The 27511-nt window shown below is 50.4% G+C and overlaps 1 protein-coding gene across 4 annotated transcripts in view; it reads right to left on the bottom strand.

The window, feature by feature from the left end:
- Positions 1–900: 900 nt before the first annotated feature.
- Positions 901–27511, bottom strand: part of DENND5A (DENN domain containing 5A) — a 2487481-nt gene continuing 2460870 nt past the window's right edge. For all 4 annotated transcript variants that reach the window (XM_069623672.1, XM_069623674.1, XM_069623673.1 and 1 more), the window contains one exon: positions 901–2019. In XM_069623672.1, the coding sequence (XP_069479773.1) occupies positions 1836–2019 (184 nt within the window). In that variant the 3' untranslated portion in view covers positions 901–1835. The remainder of the gene's footprint in view (positions 2020–27511) is intronic.

Raw genomic sequence — 27511 nt, 5'->3', positions numbered from 1 at the left:
ATTTAAAAAGTTGTCTTTGAATTGTGAAAATACAACATTATTGAATCATATCAAGCATTGTGTTTGGATTTGAATAATTGTGATGGATGAGTGAAAAATACATGTACATATTTTTCCAATATCAAACAAAGAGTCATTGTGATATCTTGAGAGGAGTGACCGGGTATGTCCATCAGTGGCTCTGATGGATTCAATAGATATAAGTTATAATCCTCTTGGTAGCAAGAGTTTGGCCAGGAGCACCTGAATACATTACTAAGAACTGAGTTTACATTCGATTACTTTTCTTAAGAGGTTTTGACAAGTCTAGTAGTGCACCCAGATTTGAATATAGATCATTTAATTGTGTGTAAGTCGCCAGTGACAAGAACTAATGGAAATTGTGGCTATTGCACTTCACAAATACTGCGTACCATAACATGCAATTTGAAGAAATTAATGTTTGGGATTCATAAAAGCAAGCCAAACAGTCTAATGGACAAGTTGTTGAACCTGCAACTTGGGTTCTAAATATCTGTTTGGCACTTGACCATGGATTCTGAGTAAACTGTTTATCTACATAGGCTTCAAATTCCAAATATCTAAAATGTAAATAAGTAAAAACCAACTACACAGTGTACTGTTCCAATTACACATCCTGGTTTCCTTAATCTGGTCATAGACGTAGGCCAAACACTATAGTTTTCTGTTTTCTATGCACAGTACATCATGTTATTCTTCTTCCTATTATTATTATTGTTGTTGTTGTTTGATATGCTCTCACTACAATAAATGTTACCTGTAACACACGCTGCTGCTCGCCTGACCTCGGCCCACACCACAGCAAATACCGAAATCATTTTCTTTACGTTAAATTTTAAGAAAATAATTTCCCAACAGAAAAGTATTACACACACACCATTGTTTAGAATGTTCTTTTTAAGACAAAACAACAAGCACAATAATAGGTTAAATAAATTAAAAAACCTGTTAAAAACATATTTTACTCAGTGATAATGTGTTAATATGAAAAATAGGACTTTGATCTCTGAACGTCAGCATGGTTCTATTTCATAGTAGACAAAAAATAATACTGACAACGAACAAACGTAAAAAGCATTGCTTAAAAATTCTGTCTGTGCTCTTCGACAAAGCAACCAGTAAAATTCAGTTGGTTTATAGAATGACCAACAAGATTCCAAATAATTTCCACAAAAATTCATTATATGTAAACTTGCCTCAGGCATATTCATTGTGGAAATCCTGAAAACCTAACTAGATTTTACTCTCCAGGGGTTGATGAGCCCATCCCTGGTGCAAATCAGTGCTCAAATGCAATTAAAACAAGGCAGGATACCTATATCGCACAATAGTGACTAAATGCAGGAATGCAAAATTGTATATTAGTAGTTATATATAAAATTTCGGTTTAAAAAGTCGAGCATGACTGTTCCTATAAACGCAGTGCACATGTGATATTTTGACACACAGCACGTCTGACGACTTGATCAGAGAATGCTAAAAGGCTCATTGCACATTTTCTATGGTAAGCAAATACTGCAGCTTTAAAATAAGCTGCAAAATACTTATTTCATCTCTTTCTTGAAATTGTGTAAAATGCAACTCAGCAAATAAAGTAAAATATAATCTTCCCCCTACCCCAACCAACTTCTCTTTACTGTACATATTAAGATTACAGTTTTCAGACAAGTTATGTACACTTAAGGTTTCCTTGATACAGAAAAGTTGAGGTTGTGTTATTTTGCCATGATTGAGAACTTCGGATGGCAGCTGTTGGCAAACATGGCATTTGCATACTTAATGCTCTCTCCATTAAAAGTGCATTGCGAAACAGTTCAGATATCAATCCCTTTGACAAGCGATGCCTCCAGTGTGATGTTAAATTCCTGTAAAGTCTGCAGCACTCGAATCAGGGAATTTACAAGAGTGTGGTCCTTGATCAAAGCTGTGTCCTCATACATTTGTGCTGTAATTGGGCAATCCGCAAGCAAGGCAATCCAATGGTGTAAGAGATGGTCTCTGAAAAGAAATGTGTTTTACAAGATAAGATAAAAAATAGGTTTACTTTATCTCAAGATAACTTTTAGATCAATTACTTCTATAACATAGGAGTTGAATTATATATGCTTAACTATAAATATAATTAGGCATGTGCAAATGAAGGTGCATCTTTATAACAGTTCTATATCAAAATATGAAGGTTGAACATATAGCCTGCTTAGTCAAAATGTTGAGCATAAAATAAACATGTCCAAATATCCATCTCATAATGAATACAATACAGCCTTTGTCAAAATATCAAACTAAAGCGTTTTAATTGTGTAAGTGTTGTTCTTGGAGAAAGACCTGTGCTTTCACAGAAGCAATCACTTTGGTGAACATCCCTGGTATACTTGCTCCCAGTCTTCTCCGGCACCCAGTTGGCAAACAACAGGAACAAAGAACAGTGATTAAGAGCACGCATGGGCCATGTACACTGTGAATAAAACCCAAACGCCCTTGGAGGTTGTGTGGTTAGTAACATTTTAGCTATGTTTTATTTTAAATGATCCAACTGTGTAAAATGTCCTAAATTATGCATTCAAATTGTATGGTATATGCTGCAATTACATGGAGGTTATAACCAAAAGAGTTAAAAGAATGTATGTTGCAGCCCTAGCCTAATCCCCCTCCCCCAAAAAAACACAAAACTATGTTCCCCAATTTTCTTCTGTTTCAAATATTTGAGTAACTTCCTGTAACCATGTATAACTGGCAATCAAGCTGAAATGACTTAGTCCAAGACAAGTACAATTTCAAGTCTAATTATGGATCCTTTCCTCAGTTTCTGAGGCATGTGGACGAATGAAAAAATTGGAGATTAATGTATTGCGGTAGGTGAAACCACTTTGGGTAAGAAAGAAGGCTTACCGCTCAAAGTAACTTTTTTGCTGCAAACTTCAAGTTAGGAGGAGAAGCAAAAAGAGCTTGGAGCTCTGGCACTCTCCTTTCAGACGTTGCCATCAATAGGCAGCTTTAAACAAAAAGAACTGTAAAGGACAAGAAAGCAAAGGCTCACAAATGTGCCACCATCAAAAATGTGAGGATTAAGCTAAGGCCTGTCTCAGAAAGGAACACATTGGGCCTCATTATGAGTTTTACAGTATTCCAATGGTAAATCTGCCAAAATACCGCCAAACTGATTTACCGTTACCACCACCTGGTCCCATGGAGTTACCACTGGATTACAAGTGGTGGTAATTCCCAATTTATGGAGCTCATAGGGCTCCATGGGGATTTTTGGCAGATTTTCTACCAGCAGAATTACCCCACTGTTGATCTGCCGATTTCTGGATGAAAAGTGGAGGATTTGCCTCAATCAACAAGCTGCAGGTAAAATCTCCCCTTTTCCACTGAAATATTGGCAGATTTACCATGTGGTAATACTTTCAGTAGTAAATCCACCAAAAATATAAATTGGCGGGAAACAGAATTACTGCCACTTTTTCCCCGCATCGCCAACCCTGTAATGAGGCCCATTGCTTAGGTTGGGTAAGCATTAGGGAGCCCTTTCAAACAATGCAAAACCATGGGGACAGAGAAATATGAACCTTGTTCGGGTGCCCTCTTAAAAATCGAGAATGCAGCTAAATAGCACCTAACTGTACCAACATGAAGAGCTGCCTTGGCCAAAGACAGTAAAAAGATCAAAACACTGCTGGTAGAGCACAAGAATGCATCAAGCTCCCTGTCCCAAAACCAACTCATGAATTTGTGCTAGCAACAAACATAGGTGGGCATGACAGATGTGCGCCTTACAGAGAGCATCACACCAAGGGCTTTCTCAGTGAGAGACCAGGCTGGTCTAAAATGGGTCCGAGTCCTCCCTCTTTTTTCGCTATGAAGAAGTCACGGGACCATCAGCCTTTCCCATCTTTGTCTGATGAAAAACATTCCACCGCTCCTCACAGCAGATGCTGACAGATTTTCTGAAGTAGGAGTGGTTCCAGAGAAAGTTTTGGGAGGGTCTTGAGAAGAAGGGTGGGCAGTACCCACAATCTGCAAGAGCCATCTGTCCATAGTTATTTGCTGCCGTGTGGAGTTCAGCGATTTAATCAAACAAAATTAGGACGGGTTTGCAGGGACACAGCAGATTTGGAGGAACTTCTATTCCTAAAGGATCACACATTTTGGTCAGTGCAGTCTATAGATTCCCTTTCCTGAATAGAAAGACTGACAGAGAGGCAGAAAGGTCCAAAGATTTAGCAGTTTGACTTGGCGTTTTAAATTGTTCTTGACATTTGTCTGCGTTGGTCCCAAATAGTTCTCTGACATCAAATGTCCAAAAGCTGTGTCTCGACATTAGCAGCACATTTACTTGCTCTAGACCATTAGTGCTAGCAGATAACCACCCCTGCTGCCATAGATCTACCCACACAATTTATGGTATTGAGGACTGTTGGAAGCATGTCCCCGCCAAGATTGCTTCAAAGGCCTTTGCATGTCTGAGGGAAGGTAGCTCCCATCCACATCTAAAGCCTCCCATAAAGAGTAGGTCAATTTTGGCAGTGTGCAGGAAGCATTCAATGCACATAGCCCGAAGCTTCCTATGGCAAACCCTTTCCTGCCTCATGCATTCAACATTTTTGAATTCCTGTTGGGCAGAGCCGAAAGGAGCACTGTCGACTTGCTTGGAGCCAACTGTTAATGCTTGCTGACTATGGATGTCCCGAAAAGAAAAGCGGGTCAGATGGGCATGCTCAATGTTTGAGCAAGGTATTTATGTATAATTGAGCAAGATGCAGGTCTACTCAATATGTGCATTCATTTTCCATGTGTGCACTAATTTGTCAGACAATGCACCGCTAAACGTTAACAAGGGAACTTGGGTGTTTGCAATTCCATTATCTCACTAATGTCATGTGTCCTAACTTCGTCGGAGGGTGCAACCAACAACAACCCTAGACTACAGAGCACTAAAGGAGTCAAAGTCAGGAACCATGGTATAGCTAGCCGCTGTGCCAATTTCTGAGTGTGGGGACATATCAACCCCACTGGCCTCTTTAAGAACTTTCTGAAGCAGTGATTTCACATTGCTGGTCCAATTGAAATGCCTCAGGGAGCACAGACTTCCCATGGGAATAACACATATCCGAAAGGAAATAATATGGTCATCATCAGTATCAAAAATATAGGTCAATCTTTGAATTTGAGCAGGCCTGTTTTGACTTCGGTGCATGGCACTGTCATCCTCTGGCATAAACTGTGGTATGGTCTTTCAGTGCGGTTCCAACGGCGATGGTGAAGCCAGGTCCATGCAGTTCAAAGCAGACAAATTCACATCTGAAGTCGGGCACGAAGGATGCACCAAGTATGCCGACAGGGCTGATCATTTCAGACTGGGGCACCCAAGATTGCAGAGAAGGTGGAGCGTGCCTTTGGCACCAATGGCTTTGACATGCTTGGAGACTCTAGAGCATTACCCACGTCGAAGCCTGTAGACATGCAGGGCAGGATTCTTGAACACTTGCACTGCTCTTAATGGAAGCAGTAGGGATAAGAGAGACCACAAGAGCCTGGCCAAACCGCTTCAACGTAACCTTTCTGAATGTCTTTCATTCTTCCGTATTACACAAGGATATTGGGACAGCAGGTCTATGACTCAGCTTCAAAGCATCTTCGTCACTTTCGGTCTGATGTCTCAAAGGCATGTGCTTCGTGTGAGAGGAAGAAGAGTGAGTACAAGAACATGGACTCTTTGCTTGAATGGAGCATAAGTTGTGCCATTTGCTCATGCACAGCTTCAGGAAGCATTGCTTCACAGTACCAGCCCTCCTTTGAGTCTTGCCCTTTTGTTAAGCAGAAAAGACAATACTCATGAGGCCCTGGCGGTCCTGAACTAATGACCTCTTATAGGACATCTGCTGCCTTTAAGGCTCTGGACGAACCGTGGTGTGGTGCCCCTGTGCTGCTGTTTGGAGCTGCAAACAGCTTGGGACCGAGAGCTGTTGCGTGGCTTGTGTGGAGCCTGGACAGTGATTCCGGCTCCTGGTCGAGAGAGGGTGAGCCGCGGCATTAGACTTGGAAGACCCACCACCCTCGACGAGTTGAGTGGGTCGTGCCTTGGTCTGTCATGCAGTGAGCAACATATCTACCCTGTGCGGTGCCTGTACCTTCATTGGCTGAGCATTTCTTCAAATCACAGAGGGTCCAGGAGCCGGCAGACGAACGCCAGCCCCCTTTTAAGGACCTCTTCTAAGGAGCCTGTCTGGGCCTGGAGGGATCGGAAGGCCTCTCCCAGCTCTGCCGACATCATCCACCTCGGACAAGTGCCACCCATCATTGCCCATAAAGAGCTGCAAAACCGGTAATTCTACTGCAGTGGCACCACTGAGTCGGTGGACGAAGTAGCAGGCCCACTGAAATCTGGAGCCGTGCCGGCGTGGCCGTGACGCCATGTGGCCATGATGAATCGCTTGGAGGAAGACTTGATACAGTAGGCGACTCTGGCATACGACTCTATTTGGAGAGGCGGTGCCTGGTGAGACCAGCAGAGACGAGCAGCATTGCACCCAGCGATGCCTGGTGCTGAGGGGTCTATGACGTTCAGGTGAGAAATCCACCTGCGCCCTGTTGTCTGAATGAGGGGGCAAGAGACTGTGCATCTCGCCGCAATCTCCATCCTATGGTTGGGCCCCCACTCTCCTTGTCCCTACTGGACGGTAGCCCTGATCCGGTCACGGCTCGTGGCACTACGGATGGGTTGTCCCTTGGACAGATTGGCTTAGACTTGTGGCCCTGATTCCTTCTTGAACTTCTGGAGGTGCTTGGATCCTCACGCTCTCTACCCCTATTGGAAAGGTATGCTGCTGCAGGCCACTGAAACCCCTGAGGCCCCCCTGACAGTATGTGTGTGGGACGTGTGGCCCCAATCCTGTTTCGCTTGGTGATAGATCCTCCTGCTCTGAGGGCCCATTCTGTCTGTCTCAACGGATTGGTGGCTGGTAGTGCCTTCTCGCCTCAGACCTTACTTCGCAACCATGACTAATGTTAAACAAAGAAACCAATCTCTCCAGAGCAAGATGGAACCCACACCCCTGTGCCTGCCTTGCATAACTGTTCCCATGTGCTGGTAGGTGCGTCTGCTGCCTCTGCTGATCTCTTTAGACACCTCTCTACACAGGACATGGTACCCATGCATGACTCCAGATCATCCATGCAAGGTGAATTTAGAGGTACTTTTGAACCTGCACATTTATTGTTTTCTGCTGCCTTTTAGCACTCACCCAGTCTAACAACACGGCTGAACTTTTCAAAATCTACAAGGAACTCGCAAATCCAACAGCAGTCTCTACCTCTCACCTTCCTTCCCAGGCTCTATGCACCGCTTTGGCCTACCATTCCACATCTAAAACTCAGGACATCCTGTCCTCACTCTCCACCACCCCCACCTCCACTCCTGCTATCCTGCCTCCCTTGGTTCCCCTCCCTCCACCCCCCCTCTCCTTCCTCCTGCCCATAGCACCTGATGAGGTCTCTAAAGTTGCCCGCTCTATGAAGGTGTCATCCAAACAGGTGCTGCCCTGCTCTTTTAGAACAATTAAGGACATCTCCTCTCTCGCCCTGTCTCTTGACGATTTCTATTACCACTCCTTCACCACTGGATCTTTCCCTCCATCCTTCAAGCACTCTTGTGCATCCTCTCCTAAAAAAGCCATCTGCTGACCCCTCCTGCCTGGCTAACTATCGCCTCATCTCCAGCACCCCCTTCCTAGGTAAACTCTTGAAGAAGTTGCCCCCCCGAACTGATCCTTCATACTGAACTTGTTGGTTGCCTCCATGACCATCAATCTGAATTCCAGGCATCCAGAGGCACGGAAACTGCTCTCCTGAACATCCGTGAAGACATGCTTGCAAATCTAACACTCCTGCTGTTCTCATTCTCCTCGATCTCTCCTCTGCCTTTGACACAGTCAACCATTCTACCCTCATAAAACAGGTCTGTGATACTCTCAGCATCACAGACCGGGCACTGGATTGGCTGACCACATTCCTCACTAACCGCCATTTCCAGTTGCAGCGTGGTCCTTTCTCCTCCACCAACTCTCTACCTGTGGCGTCCCCAAGGCTATTTCTATCTCACCCTCATTGCTCACCTGATCTCCTCACTTCCGGTGTTATGCTGGTGAGACAAAGCTTTCCTTCAAACTTCCCTCTACTACCTCCTTTTCCTCCTCTCCTCCCCGATTATCTGACCGCTATCCAGACAGGGTGTGCAGCTAATGACCCCTGTCTTAATGCCAGTAAGATGGAGATGCTTCTTATTGGGACACCTGCACCCCGTTTCCCTCCTAGCCTTTGGCCACCCTCCTTGGGCCCTTTACCCTCACCATCCTGTGAGGCCATAAACCGTGGGGTCATCTACAACTCATCTATCTCCTTCACCCCTCACATCTTGCACCTTGCCAAGAAGGCCCACTTCCAGCTTCACTTCTTTAGATGCAATATTCCTTTCCTCAGAAGCTCAATGTTTCCAGAGCTCTGGTCCTCTAGGCTGGACTAATGCAACAGCCTCTTCCTCAATCTGTCCCTTTCCTCCCTATCACCCCTTCAGCTAATAGGGCTGCAAGATTTATCCTTGGCATCAAGCCTAGGGACCGTATCTCTCCAGTCCTAGGATCTCTCCACTGGCTATCGGGGGCGGCGAGGATCAAATTCAAGACCCTCTGCATCATCCACAAGGCCTTCTAGGGCCTGGGACCACGCCATCTCCAACTTTCGCTCCCTAAATACTTCCCTGCTAGAGCCCTCTGCTCCTCTAACTCCAACTCTCTGCTTGTCAAATACTTCTTCAAGCAGAGAGCGGGAAGCAGGTTTCTCTCTTCAGCTGGTGTCTCTCTTTGGAACAGCCTCCCTGGCCCTCTCAGACTTGAACCAGACCTCCTTAAATTTCGGGAATCTCTCAAAATTCTGCTTTTCTCTACCTCTTTCCCTTCCCTGCTAATCATCCCACGGGCGCTGAGACTGGCGGCCTGGACCTTCATGAATCTTACAGGTTGCCAGGGCCCTGCCCAGTCAACACCCACAGTCCCCCATTCCTCCAGTACTGCTCTTGTGGACCCCCTACCTGGTGGCTGTGCATCCTACCCTTGGGATTCCTTCACCGTAGCACTTAGCCAGCGGCCTCCTCCGCCAGCACCTCCCGCCCGGGTTCTCCCCAGCGCTTGCCCATACCTTGCTCCTCCCCCATTTCCTGCACTTCTCTTCACTGCACTTGCACATCCGAATGTCTTTTTTTGCCATTATTATTACTCCCCTTGTTCCCTCCCCATTTCTTCTGGTGGTGCGTTGAAACACCATTCTGTTGGTGGTCGTGCTGGGTGGTCGCTGCTCTCTTGGCTCCCTGCACGGGACTCCATGTGTCTGTTCTCTGTTGGCCCCGGAACAAGCGTGAACCTGGAGCTGTGTGCCCCTCACCGCCGGCTGAATTGAGGTGGGCTTCCAGTGGCACTTCTGCTCAACATAACAGTGCTATCCTCCTCTTGGCTGGCATGGCTACGGCCTCTCTGAAGCCTCTACACCCAGATACTATATAAAGCTTTGGAAGCACGAACCACCAGTGTCGCTAAGGCTTGGTGTTGGGGGTGGGGTAGGCCCCCACTCCATGGAACAAGTTACTTACCTGTAACTGTTGTTCTCCAGCATGGGTCTGGCATGGATTCACATGCTCATGAATATTCCCCGTCGTCAGGCTGGGAATCCTCGGTAAAGAAAAAACCAGTATCAGTTTCGTTTCTGATCTGTCTTTCGTAGTAATAACCAATCACTGGTCTCTGCGTCATACTGACCACAGCCAATGACTGCCCTCTACCTAAGCACCGCCTCTGGCAGCCATCTTCAGATTTGGAAGCACGTGAAGTGGCAGTATGACCAAGTGAAGAGCCGCAGAGGGGTAGGCGGGAGGGTTCGCATGTGAATCCATGCCAGATCCCATGCTGGAGAACAACAGTTACAGGTAAGTAACTTGTTCCTTCTCCAGCATGGGGTCTGGCATGGATTCACATGCTCATGAATAAAGAATACATAGCAGTACACACATGCACAACCACGGGAGGTGGCAAAAGCTCAACATCAAGCATTGCATCAAACTCAACATTAAGCATCTTACCTCCCCACCAGGCTCACCTCAGGCGAACAGGTTGCGCAGCACTGCTTGGCCGACCCTGGACTCCTCCCTGGAATCCCGATCGACGCAGTAGAACTTCGTGAAGGTGTGCGTCGACCTCCACGTAGCAGCCCTGCATATGTCCAGCAGGGGCACACCAGAAAGGAACGCCGTGGTAGCTGCGATCGCTCTGGTGGAATGGGCTCTCGGACGGCCAGGCAGCGGTCGGTTTGCCAACCGATGACAGTACATGATACAGCCGGAGAGCCATCTGGAAATGGAAGCCTTCGAGAGAGCCTTCCCCTGATTGACAGGTCCAAAGTTCACAAAGAGTTGTGACGTCTTCCGAAAACACTTCGTGCGGTCCACGTAGAACTTCAGCGCTCTAGCCACATCCAGCGAGTGCAAAGTTCTCTCAGCCGGCGACGAAGGCGACGGGAAGAATACAGGCAACACCAAGGGTTCGTTGAGGTGGAAGTCCGACGGTACCTTGGGCATGAAGGAGGGGTGCGTCCTGAGTACTACCCTCGTATCGTGAAAAGTCAAGTACGGGGCCTTGCAGGAAAGGGCCTGGATCTCTCCCACCCGTCATGCGGAGGTGATGGCCACAAGAAACGCTGTTTTCCACGACAGAAACTTCAACGGGGCCGAGTGCAGAGGCTCGAACGGAGGTCCCATGAGCTTGGTCAGCACCACGTTGAGCTCCCACGCCGGGGCCTTCACCGGCGGGAACGATCTGAACAGTCCGTTCATGAACTCTTTCACCAGACGATGAGACCACAAGGACGTCCGCCCCGTGGTTCTGGTGTATCGGGAGATCGCAGCAAGATGAATCTTGATGGACGCGTGTGCCAGTCCAGCTTTGGCCAGCGTCAGCAGGTACGGCAGTACTTGGGGAGCCGTAATCCGTAGAGGGTTAATCTTCTGTGCGTGGCACCAGACAGAGAACCTCTTCCATTTGTGTCCGTAGCATTTAAGAGTCGAGGACGCCCTGGCCTTTGCAAGAACCTCTCTGCAGTCGGCCGGTATGTCGTATCCTCCAAACTCTAGCGCTGCAGGAGCCAGGCCTGCAAGTTCAGCGATTTCGGGTCGTGGTGGAGGATGGCGCCTCCTTCCCTGGAGAGCAGATCCGCGTCCACCGGCAGCTTGATTGGCGGGGACGCTGACAAGTCCAGAAGGTCCGGGAACCATATCTGCCTCGGCCACGCAGGTGCGACGAGGATCATCCTGCACCGTGACCTCTTGAGCTGGTTGACGAGCTGGATTAGCAGTGGCAAAGGAGGGAACGCGTAGAGGAACAGGCCCTCCCAGGGGAACGAGAAAGCATCGCCCATGCTCCTCGCCTGGGGAAACCTGCTGGCGAACCTCCGGCACTTGGAGTTCGTCGCCGTCGCGAACAGGTCGATCTGGGGTGTGCCCCACCGTTGGAAGAGGCGATCCACTAGATCCTGCCGTAGTTCCCACTCGTGGCACGAGCGCAGCTCCCTGCTGAGTGAGTCGGCGATGGTGTTTTTTATCCCTGCCAGATGAAACGGCACCAGAAACATCCCTTGGGCGACTGCCCAATGCCACAGGTCCTGCGCCTCCTTGGACAGTGCTGGGGACCTGGTTCCGTCTTGTTTCCTGATGTAAAACATGGTGGTGGTGTTGTCGGTGAAGATCCTCACCACCTTGCCCTTGAGGGACGGAAGGAAGGACCTGAGGGCCCAAAACACTGCACGGAGCTCCAGGACGTTGATATGTAAGGATTTCTCCGTCGGGAGCCAAAGGCCTCTTGCGTGCAGATTTTCGGTGTGCGCTCCCCACCCTTCCAGGGAGGCATCCGTGGTCACTGTCTCCTGGTGGGCTGGGGTCTGGAAGTCCATGCCCGCCGTCAGATGCGCGCGGGTGCCCCACCACCGGATCGCTCGTCGGAAACTCTCGTCGAGTGTGATCCTTTCCTCGAAGCTGCCCGTCGTTTGGATCCAGCGCGCGTCCAGGAACTCCTGCAACGGGCGCATCCGGAGCCTGCACATGGGAATGAGGTAGATGCAGGAAGACATCATTCCGAGGAGGGACTTGATGGACCTCACCTTGGCCGCGTCGGCCACCAACATCCGCTGCACCTTGCCCAGGATGGTCCTGGTCCTCTCCTCCGACGGGGAGGCCAGAAGGGACACTGTGTTGAGCCTCGCTCCCAGAAACAGAGCGTCTTGCGCGGGTACCAGGGGGGATTTGGCGTAGTTCACGGAGAATCCCAGGTCCGTGAGAAGTTGGACGGTTCTTGCCGTGTGAACCACGGCGAGCTCCCTTGTCTTGGCTCGGATGAGCCAGTCGTCCAGGTAGGGGTAGACGTGGATCCCTTCGCGGCACAGCTGCGCCGCCACCGGTGCGAGGCACTTGGTGAACACCCTGGGTGCCGACCGTAGTCCGAAGGGGAGGGCTTTGAACTGGTAATGACGCCCTTGGACCACAAACCTGAGGAATTTTCGGTGCCCCTTCAGGATGGAAATATGGAAGTAGGCATCCTCCAAATCCAACGACGACAGGAAGTCTCCTTCCTCCAGCTGACCCAGGACGTGCTGGAGGGTGACCATCCGGAACTTTTGCGCCTTGATGAACTTGTTCAGACGTCGCAGGTCCAGGATGGGGCGCCATCCCCCCGTCTTCTTCACGAGGAAGTATCTCGAGTAAACTCCGGAGCCCCGAAGCCTCTTTGGGACGAGTTCGATGGCGCCCTTCCTGAGCATCGCCTTTACCTCCAGGAGAAGTTGAGGGACGTGAAGTTCTTTCCTGGCCACGGGGGGGACGCGCGGACACTTTCTTTGAAACTCGAGCGCGTGGCCCCGGGCCAAGGCGTCCAGCACCCAACGGTCGGTGGAGATGGACTCCCATACGCTGACGAAGCTCGCCAGCCGGCCTCCCACCGGGGTGCTTCGGTGGGGGCCCGACCCCACGGCCGGTTCAATCCTGCTTCGACGAGGCTTTGCCGCCTTGTCCTTGGCGACGACGGCAGGGTCCGCCAGACTTGCCTCGTCCTCTGTAGGCCTCCTGAGACGACGAGCGGGCCGCTTGACGGTAGGAGGAGAAGCCGCCGCCGGAACCTTTGGAGGCGCCCTTGCCTCCGCTGCTCCGAAAGGGCGTCCGTCGTTGTTGCAGAACTCCAAGGGCCCGGGCCGTCTCGGTGTCCGCTTTAATAGCCTGAAGGGAATCGTCCACTGTTTTCCCAAACAGGTTGTTCCCATCGAAGGGCATGTCCAGGACTCTGGTCTGAACGTCTTGACGGAAGTCCGTAGCCTTGAGCCATCCACGCCGCCTAAGGCAAACGCCGTTGCCCAACTGGCGGAACCCAGTGTCGGCGATGTCCGTCGCAACGGTAATGGCGTGGTCCGAAGCCACCTCACCTTCCTGCAGGATCTCCAGGGCCTCTGCCCTCTTATCGTCCGGCAAGAAGTCCAGCAGGGGAGCCAGTTTGTACCAGAGCTCCCTGTCGTATCGGGCCACGATAGCCAAGGCGTTGGCAGCTTTAATCGTCGTCGCTGCAGACGAGATGACTCTGCTTCCCATAGCGTCCAATTTCTTTCCCTCGCCGTCCGGTGGGGAAGTCGATGTGGAGGCCGCACCCCCCCCTTGCTTTTTTCCTGGCCGCCGCGGAGACGACGGAGTCCGGGGTAGGCTGCGCCCGGAGGCACAGGGGGGCCGTGTCCGGGACCCGGTACTTTTTCTCGTACCGGTCTCTTCTAGCTGGCGTCGTGGAAGGGTTCTTGAGGAGGGTGAGGCCCTCATCCCAAATGTCGTCCAATAGAGGCACTGCGAGGACCGTCTTCCTCTTGGCCTCGCGCCGCTGATAAAGGAAACCTTCCTTCTTCTTCTCCTCAGGGCAGAGTTGGAAAAGCTCGGATGCCCTGGCGATCATGGAGTGGAACGATCCAATCTCGTCGGGCGGAGAAGCCCTGGTGGGAGGCGACAACGGTACATCCTCGTCGTATACCTCGTCGTCCGTACCCGTCGCTGCCGTGTCAGTCCCCATATCATCCCCTCGGGTGGACGGGGAGGAGGGCTGGAAGGGGCGCGACGGCTGAAAAGGAGGAGGAGGGTGGATCCTTCTTTTCTTGGTAGGGGGAACCCCAGAAGGTCCCGGTTCTGGGTCCCCCGACGGGAGAGGTTCCGTCGGCAACGGTAGTCTCGTCCTTATCACTGAGCATAAGGACTGTATAGCCAACAAAATGGCCGCCGAGCTGTCTCGCGGCGCTGGCAGAGGGGAATCCGACGGGCGATCAGGGGCCCCGTCGGTACCCTCGACGATGTCGTCGTCACCTGCGTCGGGATCCATCCCGATGGGCCGGTCTTCTTCCACGCCGAGGCTGTGGCTTAAGACTTCGACCAGCTCCTCCTCCGAGGTTGAGGCCGAATCTACGACGACGCCCTGCCCCCCCTTTTTCTTCCCCACGGGGGATTTCACGGGGGTCCTATCGATGGGCACAAAAGAGGACTCCCTCCGAGGTGGCAGGGAGACTCTGAGCCCCGAGGTCGCCACCACTGGCGTAGCCTCCACAGGCTGAGCCAGGGTCGCCGCGACAGACTCGATAGAGGGCTTGGCCGGATGGATTAAGGCCTTCACCACCTTAGGTGCGCTCACCGCCTTACCCTTGAGGGGGGGGACAGTGCCTCGCTCCCCCTCCGCCTTCGAGCTCGACCGGGGCCTCTCTAGGAGCCTCGCCAGGTGCTCGGCCTTCCTCTTACCCGACCCAGAGCGTTGGCTCGTGGTTGATGGTGCCGGGGAGGGTGCGCCCAGCCTGGCGCCCGTAGAGCCCGACCGTTCGGCGCTCCCGGTGCCAGCGGACTTGCGGTGCTTGGCCTTATGTTGGACCCCCGTCGCCGGGGCGTCCTCAAAGGTCTTAGAAGACCGCTCGGATTTCTTCCTCTTCTTCTCGCCGGACGGGCTCTTCCCTTCCAGCCAGTTGCCGAGACGTTGATGGCGGTCCTTCATGGTCCGCTCCGACATGTTGCCGCAAAACGCACAGTCCTTCTCCACGTGCGTCTTGTCCTCATGTAGGCAGTAAAGACAAAAAGAGTGTTCGTCCTCCTTGAAGACGTTCTGCAGCTGGCATCCAGGGCAGACCCTGAACAGCTTTCCGGGCGTCGAGCTTCCCTTCTCCTGGGCCATGACCGGGCCTGAGAAACTTCTGGAGTCCTCCAAAAGCGTAGCTCGACGAAATCTTCACCCTTGAGGGGCGCAGACGAATCCGACACGGGTCCCCGTTGATCGGATGGAGAGTCGGTGGAGCTTGAGGCTCTTTTGACCGAAAAAATGACGTTTTTGAGAAAAAACGTGAAAAAAATAGCACTAACGCTCGAGAGCAATAGCACGAGGATCCCAACACATGAACGTGCGGTAAAAATCTGAAGATGGCTGCCAGAGGCGGTGCTTAGGTAGAGGGCAGTCATTGGCTGTGGTCAGTATGACGCAGAGACCAGTGATTGGTTATTACTACGAAAGACAGATCAGAAACAAAACTGATACTGGTTTTTTCTTTACCGAGGATTCCCAGCCTGACGACGGGGAATATTCATGAGCATGTGAATCCATGCCAGACCCCATGCTGGAGAAATTAGGTTAACACAGTCCTGCAGCATAGCCAGACTAAGTGACTCTTGTTTACGCCACCCTGTCCACCTGCTTGAGGCCCTGCTACACAGTATCTTTCACTCCCTGCTTTGGGTAAAATTCACTCGAGTTGGCCGGATTTCAGGATTGGGAGCGAGGTTGGGTAATGCCGGCCAACAAGTGAAAAACACCACAAGATGGAAGCCTTCAGCTGCACGAATCAATTGAGCCCTGAGCCTTCTCCTAGCGCAGCCTCATCTGGAATGGAAGAGGTGGGTGACTCTGGTCCCGATGTGCACGCAATTCTGCTAGAAAAGAGGAGGACCCTTAAGGCCATAGACTATAAGATGGATGCTTTGACCACAAAAGTAGAGACTTCACAGCACATGATCGAGAAACTGTGTGGCAGTGTCTCTGAGACCGAAAAACAAACTGGAAATGTGGAAAAGATGGTATGGCAACTGAAATCTAAAGTGTCCTCATTCTCCAGGGATGGTTTGTGCCAAGAATGAGGACCTTGAATCTTGTTCGAGGCGCAACAATATTTGTATCCTGGGTCTACCGAGATCTGCCATCCCGTGACATCTGGATATTTTCCTCGAAAAACAATTCCTGAAAATTCTGGGCCACCCTGTCCTATCAAGGCACTTTCTGGTTGAATGGGCGCATCATACACAGAGCCTGAAGCCTGCCCCGGGTATGCCTCCCCACCCAGTGATTGCCAGGATTTTTAGAGAGACAGACCTTATTCTAAAGGCTGCCAGGGAAAAGGGCACACTACAATTTGAAAAAACACAAAGCTCTTCATATGCCCCAACTCTAGTCCTACCATTCAAGCTGCAAAGACAACTTTCCTATAAGTATAAAGGCATCTGCGATATTAGATGCCGTTCCCTTCCCATCTCAATGTGATCCACAGGGAGAAATCCGTCTTCTTCACCTTCCCGGAAGAAGCTTCCACCTTCATCGAGATGTAATTAGTGGATTCCTAATTAGCGAAATCAGACTGTTTAAACCAGGGCAAAGTATTGCCAGACTAGTGCAGCTCTCCGATATTTCGGTTATGTGGGGATTATCGAAAGTTGGCATCGCCGTAGTACACACCCATAGTGTGGAATGCTGGCGTTTGACGGCGCCGGCAGTTGGAGTTGGGCCAGTGAGGGTGGAGCTGGGTGCGTGAGCTAAGTGTTTTGACTATTTTATCAACCCAATTATGTTGCTATGTACATAGCATAGTTCCACTGGGTCACGGGCATCCTTATCACACTAATGCCATTTGGCAATGTAGCAACGGTCCTATTCAGCACACACTGACATAACACCCATCACCTGGAATGTCCGGGTTTGAACAACAATGCCCAGAAAGTAATCTCTTAACTGAAAAGACAGCAGGCGGGTATCATTATGCTGTAAGAAATGCACCATACAGGGGCAGGACAGCACAGGTTCGCTCGCTGCTGGAAAGGCAGGTCCTGGTTTGCACCATATATGCCCAATTTAGAAGTGGATAGGTCAACCAGTTTTAGACCTCCTGGGGGTGCTGCTATGGCTCTCGTGATGCTAGAAAAAAAGTATGACTTGGTGGACATCTGGGGAATGCTCGGGGGAGAAACAAAGAGTTCACCTTTTATTCCTCTAATCACAGCTCACATTCTTGTATTGATTTATGGCTGTTGGGCCACATCCTACTGGGGAATGTTGGCAAGTGTAGCATCCTCCTCAGAATGTTATCTGATCACTCCCCAGTTGAGCGTTCCTATAGATACTCTAGTGGTCGGATCAATTTCAGGGGCTGGATGTTGAAACCTGATTCCTTACAGGTTTTGCATTTAAGGCAGATCTACGCAGTGAGCTCCAACAGTTTCTCACTCACAATAGGGGCTAGGTTGACTCAGTCGCGGCCCTCTAGGAAATGCTTAAAGTATTTATTCTGGGAGTATGTATAGCCAAAGAATCAGGCATCCTGAAATCGCTAAGAGGCCCGCTTAACAGCCCTGAAAAGACCCTGAAAGAGCTTGAGCATAGACATGAACTCACTCTAGACAAAGCAGTGCTTGTCAAGATCAAGGAGAATCTGGTTGTATATAATGACTGTGCGGAAATGGAAACCAAATGTATCTATGGTAGGAAGGGTGCTAAATGTTACAGTGAAGGGGTCCGCTCAGGGAACTTATTGTCTTGGATAGTCAGGAAAGAATCCCCCCACTACAGTTGTCAGGGAAATAGGGGTAAATTACCAAATGTTTCATTAGGAACAGGTTACTTACCTGCAACTGTTGTTCTCCAGCATGGGTCTGGCATGGATTCACATGCTCATAAATGTTCCCAGTTGTCAGGCTAGGAATCCTAGGTAAAGACAAAATCAGTTTCAGTTTTGTTTCTGAACTGTCTTTCTACTAATAACCAATCACTGGTCTCTGGGTCATACTGCCCCCAGCCAATGACTGCCCTCTACCTAAGCCCCTCCTCTGGCAGCCATCTTCAGATTTGGTAGCACGTAAAGTGGCAGTACGACCAAGAAAAGAGCCACAGAGGGGTTGGAGGGAGGGTTTGCATGTGAATCCATGCCAGACCCATGCTGGAGAACAACAGTTACATGTACGTAACTTGTTCCTTCTCCAGTATGGGGTCTGGTGTGGATTTGCATGTTCATGAATACAAGAATACATAGCAGTACACACATGCACAACCACGGGAGGTGGCAAGGCTCAACATTAAGCATTACAACAACTCAACATTAAGCATCTCTTACCTCCTCACCAGGCTCACCTTCAAGCGAACAGGTTGCGCAGCACTGCCTGGCCGACTCTGGACTCCTCCCTGGAGTCCCGGTCGACGCAGTAGAATCTCGTAAAGGTGTGTGTCGACCTCCACGTAGCAGCCCTGCAGATGTCCAGCAGGGGCACACCAGACAGGAACGCCGTAGTAGCAGCGATCGCTCTGGTTGAATGGGCTCTTGGACGGCCGGGCAACGGTCGGTTTGCCAAACGGAGATAGTGCATGATGCAGCCGGAGAGCCATCTGGAAATGGAAGCCTTTGAGAGGGCCTTCCCTTGGTTCACAGGTCCAAAGTTCACAACCAGCTGTGATGTCCTCCGAAAACTCTTTGTGCGGTCCACGTAGAACTTCAGCGCTCTAGCCACATCCAGCGAGTGCAGAGTCCTCTCAGCCGGCGACGACGAGAAAACAGGTAACACCAAGGGCTTGTTGAGATGGAAGTCCGACGGCACCTTGGGCATGAAGGAGCGGTGCGTCCTCAGCACTACCCTCGTCTTGTGGAATGTCAGGTATGGAGGTTTACAGGAGAGGGCCTGGATCTCTCCCACTCGTCGTGCGGAGGCGATGGCCACAAGAAGCGTGTCTTCCATGATAGGAACTTCAGCGGTGCCGAATGCATGGCCTCGAATGGGGGACCCATGAGCCTGGTCAGCACCACGTTGAGCTCCCATGCCGGGGCCGGAGCCTTCACCGGTGGGAACGAGCGGAACAGTCCTTTCATGAACTCCTTCACAGGCGATAGGGGTATACGTGGATCCCCTGCAGGCGCAGCCCTGCCGCCACTGGTGCCAGGCACTTGGTGAAGACCCTTGGCGCTGACTTCAACCCAAAGGGCAGGGCCTTGAACTGGTAGTGCCGTCCCTTGCACCACGAACCGTAGGAACTTTCAATGCCCTTTGCGTGTGGGGATGTGGAAGCAAGCATCCTCCAAGTCCAGCGACGACAGGATGTCGCCTTCCTCCAATTGTCCCAGCACGTGCTGAAGGGTGACCATCCTGAACTTCTGGGATTTTATGTATCTGTTGAGGCGGCGAAGGTCTAGGATGGGCCGCCAGCCGCCGGTCTTCTTTCGGACGAGGAAGTACTGTGAGTATACTCCAGAGCCCCAGAGCCTCTTTGGGACGATTTCTATCGCGCCCTTTTTCAGCATTGCTCGTACCTCTAGAAGCAGCTGTGGCACATGGTTTTCTTTCCTGGCCACAAGCGGGAAACGGGGGCACTTTCTTTGGAACTCCAGGGATTGCCCGTGGGCCAGGACTTCCAGAATCCAACTCTCGGTGAAGATGGACTCCCACACGCTGACGAATTTCACCAGCTTGCCTCCCACTGGGGCGCTCAGGTGGGGCCCGACGTCACGGCAGTTTCAGTCTTGTTTCGCTGAGACCTTGCCACCTTGGCCTCCTTGGTGATGACGATGGTGTCCTCCTGCCTTGTTGCAGCCTCTGTAGGCTTCCTGTGATGAGGAGCGGGCTGCCTGGTGGCCTGACGAGTTACTGCCAGCAAATCCTTTGGAGGCACCTTGAGACTTGCCTCCGGAAGTCCAAAAGGACGGCCGTCGCTGATGGAGAGAATCCAGGGCCTGGGCCATCTCAGTGTCTGCCTTGATGGTCTGCAGTGACTCGTCCACTGCCTTCCCGAACAGGTTGTTCCCGTCGAAGGGCATGTCCAGTACCCTGGTCTGCACGTCCTGATGGAAATCAGTGGCCCTGAGCCAACCGCGCCGGCATAGGCAAACGCTGTTGGCCATCTGGCGAAAGCCGGTGTCGGCGATGTCCGTGGCCACTGTGATGGCATGGTCCGACGCCACCTCACCTTCCTGCAGTATTTCAAGGGCTTCTGCCCTCTTGTCATCTGGGAGGAAGTCCAGGATGGGAGCGATCTTGAACGACAGCTCCCTGTTGTAGCGTGCCACGATCGCGAGGGCGTTGGCCGCCTTGATGGTCGTCGCTGGCGACGAGATGACCCATCGTCCCATGGCATCCAGCTTCTTCCCCTCGGTGTCCGGCGGGGAAGTGGAAGTTGATGCCGTCGCCCCTGCCGATTTCTTCTTGGCCACCGCGGAGACCACCGAATCCGCGAACGGCTGTGCCCTGGGGCACATAGGAGTGGAGTCTGTGACTCGGTACTTCTTCTCGTACCGGTCTCTCTTCGCAGGGGCTGTGGATGGGTTCTTCAGAAGGGAAAGTACTCTGTCCCCGATGTCGTCGAGTAAGGGGACTGAGAGGACAGTCTTTCTCTTGGCCTCCCATCATTGGTAGAGGAACCCTTCCTTCTTCTGCTCTTCGGGGCATAGCTGAAAAAGCTCTGAGGCCCTGGCGATCATGGCGTGAAAGGAGCCAATTTCGTCAGGCGGGGAGGCCCGGCAGGGGTTGATGGGAGATCCTGTTAGGCTCACCTGGTATCCACGGGGACGCCACCCAGCCCTGGTTGGATGATTTGCACTCTCAAACCCTCTCCTGGTCCCTTGGTAAGGCCTCTAGTTAAAGATGGGTCTGCAATAGAGGAGAGCTGGATTCAATACCAGATTGTCTATGTTTTCCCACCTCCCTTGGCCTCAACTCCTTCCTCCCCCCTTGGGCTTCTCCTCACCTTAATATTGTAAAAGATGGATTCTCCGTCCTGCTCCTCGTGGCAGGGGCGCGTAGATGTGGGGGGCGAGCAGCGACCAAGTTACTGCATTGGTGCAAGCCCCCCTGTGGGAATCCAGGCCTGCTGCGACTCCGTACATTTGCTGCTTTACAGTCTTTATATGCAGTTCTTATGTTCCTCTTAGTTCGAATAATAATTTCTTGCTTCTTTCCTTTTTGGTATGGAAAGGTATTTTGGTGTGGTCATGCAGTTTGAAGATGAGCATGGGCCGGTAGGCGAAAGCGCGGTGTGCATGTGGTTTGCTGTTTGGGTGTGGTTTAAATAGTCTCAGGTAAAGTAGTCCAGGTAAAATAGTCCCAGGCCTGCCACACCCAAAGTAGTCCAGGTAAAGTAGTCCCAGGCCTGCCAAAAGACTAGACTGCATAGCTCAGTTCCTTGTAACTGAGCTATGTGTGTACCTCCATGTTGGCTGAACCCCCCCCCCCCCCCCCAAGTTAAATAGTCCCATTCTAATGTTGGTCTTCATGATGGTTATGAGCCTGGCGCCAAGAGAGTCTTGGATGAGGTTTTAAGGCCTTTGACCTGGCCCTAACTGGAAGGCTGATTTGCCAGTGAGGGCCAAGGGCAAGGGTCATGACAGCACTCTCCCCCAAGGCCCCTCTCATGGTGGCACTTCTGCCTGGTCCTGGCTTGGCTGGGTACTTCTGATGGAACTTTTTAATTAAGCGAGGTGCATGGATGTATTCACTAGGTTCCCATGATCTATCTTGAGGGCCATATATATCCCTTCCAATCAACTAAGTAGTATAGTTTGGATCTGGTATATTTTGAGTCTAGGATATCCTTTTCTTCAAACTCTGGTTCTCCGTCAACTAATACTGGTTTTGGTGGTGTATTAACCCGAGTACCGGGTTATACCGGTTTCAGGAGTGATACGTGAAACACAGGATGAATCTGCATAGTGGGTGGTAGGGCCAATTTAACTGCCACTGGATTTATTGTGGATTCAATAGAATAAGGTCCCAGATATCGGGGAAGAAAGGTCGGAGTCCCTTTTATGGGCACATATTTTGATGCTAACCAGACCTTGTCTCCAATTTGATAGTCGGGGGCTTTACTACGATGTTGGTCAGCAAATTTCTTTTGTCTGTTCTTGGCTTGGAGTAAATGTTCTGCTGCTTCTTTGAAGGCCTGGGAAATAGTCGTACGTAGGGATTTAACCGTTGGCATTTCCAAAGGGGTTGGGAGATCCAATTCTGAAGTACGTGGATGTCTACCATATATAGTGTAGAAAGGGGTTTGTCCAGTGCTGGTGTGTAATGAATTATTATAGGCATATTCAGCTATCCATAACAAGTCCTTCCAATTTCTTTCCACTTGATGTAACATGCAGCGTAAGTATTGCTTGAGGGTTTGGCTTGTTCTTTCTGTTTGGCCATCTGTTTGAGCATGGTGACTTGTCGAATGTTAATTTGGCCCATTGAACAAGTTGGATACGAACTGACTACCTCGATATGAGATCAAGACTGATGGAAAGCCATGTAGCCGTACAATTTCCTGCCATTTTAGAGAACAAGTCTACAACTACTAAGATGGTGTTGAATCCTTGCCTGGGAGGTAGATCTGTAATGAAATCAAGGCACAGTGTGCGCCATGGTGCGGGAGGAATTTCCAATGGTTGGAGAAGACCAGCTGGTTTCTACTTTTGGGACTTGTTTTGTGAACACACACCGCAAGATTGGATAAATTGGATGATGTCTTTATGCCATGTGGGCCACCAATAGTTTTGTTTTACTTTAGCTAGAGTTTTGGCAATTCCAGGATGACCTTCAATCAGGGAGTCGTGATAACCCGAAATAACCTGCTCTTCTAAATCTTTACTTGGCAAGTATAGACGGTTCCTAAAATATGGTAACTGGTCTTTAATAGTGTAATGTTCTCCTTGAGTACACCACTCTTGTGAGAAACTGGGATCCATTAAGAGTTGGATCTTATTTTGGAGTTCGCCCTGTGTCAATGTTGTCCTAAGGCCCAGGAGTTTGTCTTCTGGAATGATGGCTACTGGATCTGGAGTTATGTATATCTTTTCATCAACACCCACGCGGGACAAGGTGTCAGCCTTTCCGTTCCGAACTCCTGGCCGGTAGGTGGTCACATAGTCATATTCAGCGAAGAAAAGAGCCCACCGCAGTTGACGGGATGATTGAGCCTTTGCTGTTTTTAGGTATTGCAGGTTTCGATGATCAGTTATGATCGTGACAGTATGTCTAGCACCAAGGAGCTGGTGTCGCCATGCCTTGAAAGCTGATTTTATAGCCAAAAGTTCTTTGTCTGTGATAGCATAGTTGAGTTCGGGATGTGAGAATTTTCGTGACCAGAAGGCCACGGGGTGTAACGGGCCAGTTCCTGGGTCCCTTTGTGAGAGAACAGCTCCCATAGCCATGCTAGAGGCATCTCTTCCAACTATATAAGGGAGGTCTGGGCGAGGATGCCATAGAACTGGAGCAGAAGTGATTTTTTTCTTAATTTCTTGAAAGGCCTTCTCTGCTTCTTCGGTCCAATGGAACTTTTTATTGTTTTTTCTCAATAGTGATGTAATTGGATGCACTATTTGGGAAAAATCTGGGATGAATCGTTGGTAAAAGTTTGCAAAGCCCAACATACTCTGGATTCCTTTAAATGAAGTTGGTGACGGGCAATTTAGAATGGCATCTACCTTATGCCTATCCATTCTGATACCTTTTGGTGTGAGGATAAAACCGAGGAACTCCACTTCAGTGACATGAAACTAGCATTTTTTGAGTTTAGCATACAGTTTATGTTGGCGGAGTTTAGTAAGGACGGAGCGGACATGCCTGACATGGTCTTCTTTTGTAGCAGAATACACTAAGATGTCATCAATGTAAACCAGGGTGCAAACGTCGATTAACTCCCGCAAAACATCATTCATAAAGTACTGGAATGCAGCAGGGGTGTTGCAAAGTCCAAAAGGCATTACCTGGTATTCATACAAGCCGTATTTGGTACGAAAGGCGGTTTTCCATTCGTCCCCTTTCTTCACTCGAACAACATGGTACGCCCCCTTAAGGTCCAGTTTGGTATAGATTTGGGCGTCTTTGACTTGATCCAATAATGTGGCAATAAGGGGCAGTGGATAACGTTTTTTTACTGTGATCTGGTTTAATGCGCGATAGTCGATGCAAGTTCTCAAATCTCCTTCCTTCTTTCGTACGAAGAATAAGGGACTGCTGCCAGTGATTTAGATGGGCAGATAAATCCATTTGCCAGGTACTGATCAAGATAAGATTTCAAATGGAGGATTTCTGGTTCAGTAAGTGCATTGATTCGACCACAAGGAATTTGCGCACCAGGTATGAGGTCGATCTGACAATCGTAGGGCCTGTGCAGTGGTAGAGTATTGGCTTGTTCTTTCTGGAACACGTCTTGAAAATCTTGGTATTCATTTGGTAGAGTACTAGTCACACCTAGTACAATCGCCGCCGTACTGGGAGTAGCAGATGTACATAAGTCTGTTTTCCCCTTTTCTTGGTAATAACAGGTGCGAGCACAATCATCGGAAAAGGCCAACTTCTTGGCACGCCAATCTATTAGAGGGTTGTGAGCTACCAACCATGGCATCCCTAAGATTAGTCGAAACTGAGGAGATTTGATGAGATCGAATGCAATAGATTCTCGATGTACATCCTGGCACAGTACGGTTAGTGATGCTGTATACTGGGTTACTGGTCCCGAAGCTATTTCTGTCCCATCAACAGTAGTAACTTTTTCAGTAGTCGACTTAGAGCATAAGGGAAGCCCCTTCTCTGCTGCCAGATGTTGGTCTACATAATTCCCAACTGCTCTGCTGTCTATGTATGCTTTGACAGCATGCATCCAAGACGGTTGTTGGTGATTGATCAAAATAACTGGAAATGCAAAGTGTGAGGTCTGTGGCTCATCCTTCTCGCTCGACAAGCGGACCTCTACGCTTGGTAGTTTTCCAACTCCTTGTTAATATCTTTCTTCTCTGTGGCTCCAACAGTTCTCCTTGGTGGTTTCACTGGACATTCTTTGAGGAAGTGGCCTGATTTTCCGCATAATTGCTGTTGCCTTCTCTTGTCTCTTTCAGTTTTAGTTAAAGGGGGCCTTAAACCTCCGATTTGCATGGGTTCTACCGTGTTTTCCAATGTACGTGGAACATTATCCTTTGACCAGACATACACAGCTCGAGTGTCTAACCTTATCTGGTCCGCTTTTTGGTCTTGTAATCTGTGATCTAATTTCACCACAAGGTTGATGAACTCTCCACAGTCTTTAGGTGGGTTAACACCTTGAGCAAGGACATCCTTTAGTTCCCCTCGTAGACCCCGATGAAATACTGTGGTCCTTTTTTCCTCAGGCCACCCAGCTTCAACGACTAGTCTGTTAAATGTTGCTATATATGTAAGCAAGTCTTGAGTTCCTTGACGGAGTGACAAAAGTTTGTTGTCTAATGCTTGGCCTTGGGCATGACGAGCAAAGAGTTTTTCCATTTCCATCTGGAAACCCCCAAAGTCATGTAGCAACGGGTTATCCTGACTTACCAATGGTACCGTCCAATCTGCAGCACTGCCACTCAGATATGACAAGACAAAAGCAACCCGCGCTTGGTCGTTAGGAAAAGCCCCAGGGCTGCAAAGGAAATGAAGACGACACTGGTTCATGAACGTTGCATACTTCTTGGGGTCCACTGTAAATCGTTCAGGTGGAGCTAAAAGAAGTGCCTGGAATGGTGGAATAAGTTGGTACAGGTGGTGGCGGAATGTTACCAGGCAATGGGGTCTGTCCTGCCTGTGATTGGAGCAATTGTCTACTTATTTCGTCGGTACGATCCTTAGTAACAATCAAATCCCTCCTAAGAGTGTTGGTTTCTTGCCTGGCTGAATGTACTTCGGTGCATGACAGATCCGTCCCGTCGTCACCACCGTCGTCGTCCATCCCCGCCGTCCCTGTCTCGTCCCTCGGAGGGGGGCATGGGGTGAAGGCTGGAAGGAAGGTAGAGGATGGTTTCATCTCCGCTTGTTCGTTGGGCTCCCCGACGGTCGCTGGATTGTCTGCTGGAGGTAAGGGCAACCTTGTCCTCATCTCCGTACACAGGGCCTGCAACGCCATCAAGATTGCTCCTGAATTGTCTTGTGGCATCGGTTGCAACGGGAGCGAAGGATCCTCAGCTTCCTCCACGGTCCGCGGTTCCTCGTCGGCCCCACCGTTGCTCACTACGTCCGCCTCGTCGGGATCCCTCCCGTACACCCTGGCCTCCTCGAACTTCTTGTGTCCAGGATCTTTTTCACACCAGCCAGCTCATCTTCGGAGGTGGTATCTGTGTCCGTTAGGGCTACCGTGCCCCACCGTCTTTCTCATCCCAGGGCTTCACGGGGGTCTTCTCGATAGGCTGGAAAGATGTTTCCCTCCTGAGTGGCAGGGAAACTCTAGGCCCAGAGGTCGTCTCCACTGGGGTAGCCTCCGCAGGCTTCGCCAGGGCCGCCACGACTCCTTCAATCGAGGCCTTTGCTGGGTGAATCTGGGCCTTCACGACCTTGGGCTTGTCTGAGGCCTTCACCTTAGGGGGAGAGTCACTGCCTCGCCCACCCCTTCCCCCTTGGCTGTCTCTGTGGGGATAGACCGGGGCTTCTCCCGAAGCTTACCCGGGTTCTCCGACTTCCTTTTCAACGAGCCAGAGCATTGGCTCGTGGATGATGGCATCGGTGACATTGCTCCCTGCCTCCCTTCCTGGCAGCCGATGAGCCCGAACCAACGGCGCTCCCGGTGCCCGTGGTGCTTAGCCTTTTGTTGGGCCCCCGTCACCGGAGCGCCCTCAAAAGGTCTTAGAAGACCGATCAGACTTCTTCTCGCCTGCTGCTGGGCTCTTCCCCTCTAGCCAGTTAGTGAGCCAAGTACAATGGTCCTTCATTGTCCGGACGGACATGTTCTTACAGAACGCACAGTCCTTCTCCACGTGCGATTTGTCGTTGTGAAGGCAGTAGAGGCACCGGGAGTGCTCATCTTCCTTGAAGACATTCTGTAATCCACATCCCGGGCAGATCCTAAACAGCTTGGATCCAGCAGGCGTTGTGTCTCCTTTGTCCTGGGCCATGACCACGTGGGGTAGGCCGCAAAGATCTTCCGGAATCCTCCAAGAAGTGAAACTCGATTAAAATCCGCCATTGGGGGGCGTCGAAAATTCCGAAACGGGTCCCTGTTAATCGGAAGAAGAATCGGTGGAGCTTGAGGCTCGAATTGACCGAAAAATGAGAGCAAAACTTTTAGAAAAAACGCAATATGCAGTAAAAGCTCGAGAGCTAAAGCACGAGGACTCCCAACACTTGAACGTGCGGTAAAAATCTGAAGATGGCTGGCAGAGGAGGGGCTTAGGA

This window comes from Ambystoma mexicanum, chromosome 11 (assembly GCF_040938575.1).
Source record: "Ambystoma mexicanum isolate Mex_15411 chromosome 11, UKY_AmexF1_1, whole genome shotgun sequence".
In the NCBI taxonomy this organism is placed as follows: domain Eukaryota; kingdom Metazoa; phylum Chordata; class Amphibia; order Caudata; family Ambystomatidae; genus Ambystoma; species Ambystoma mexicanum.
Note: the sequence above shows the minus strand (reverse complement) of the source record. Positions and strands in the feature narration are given on the sequence as shown.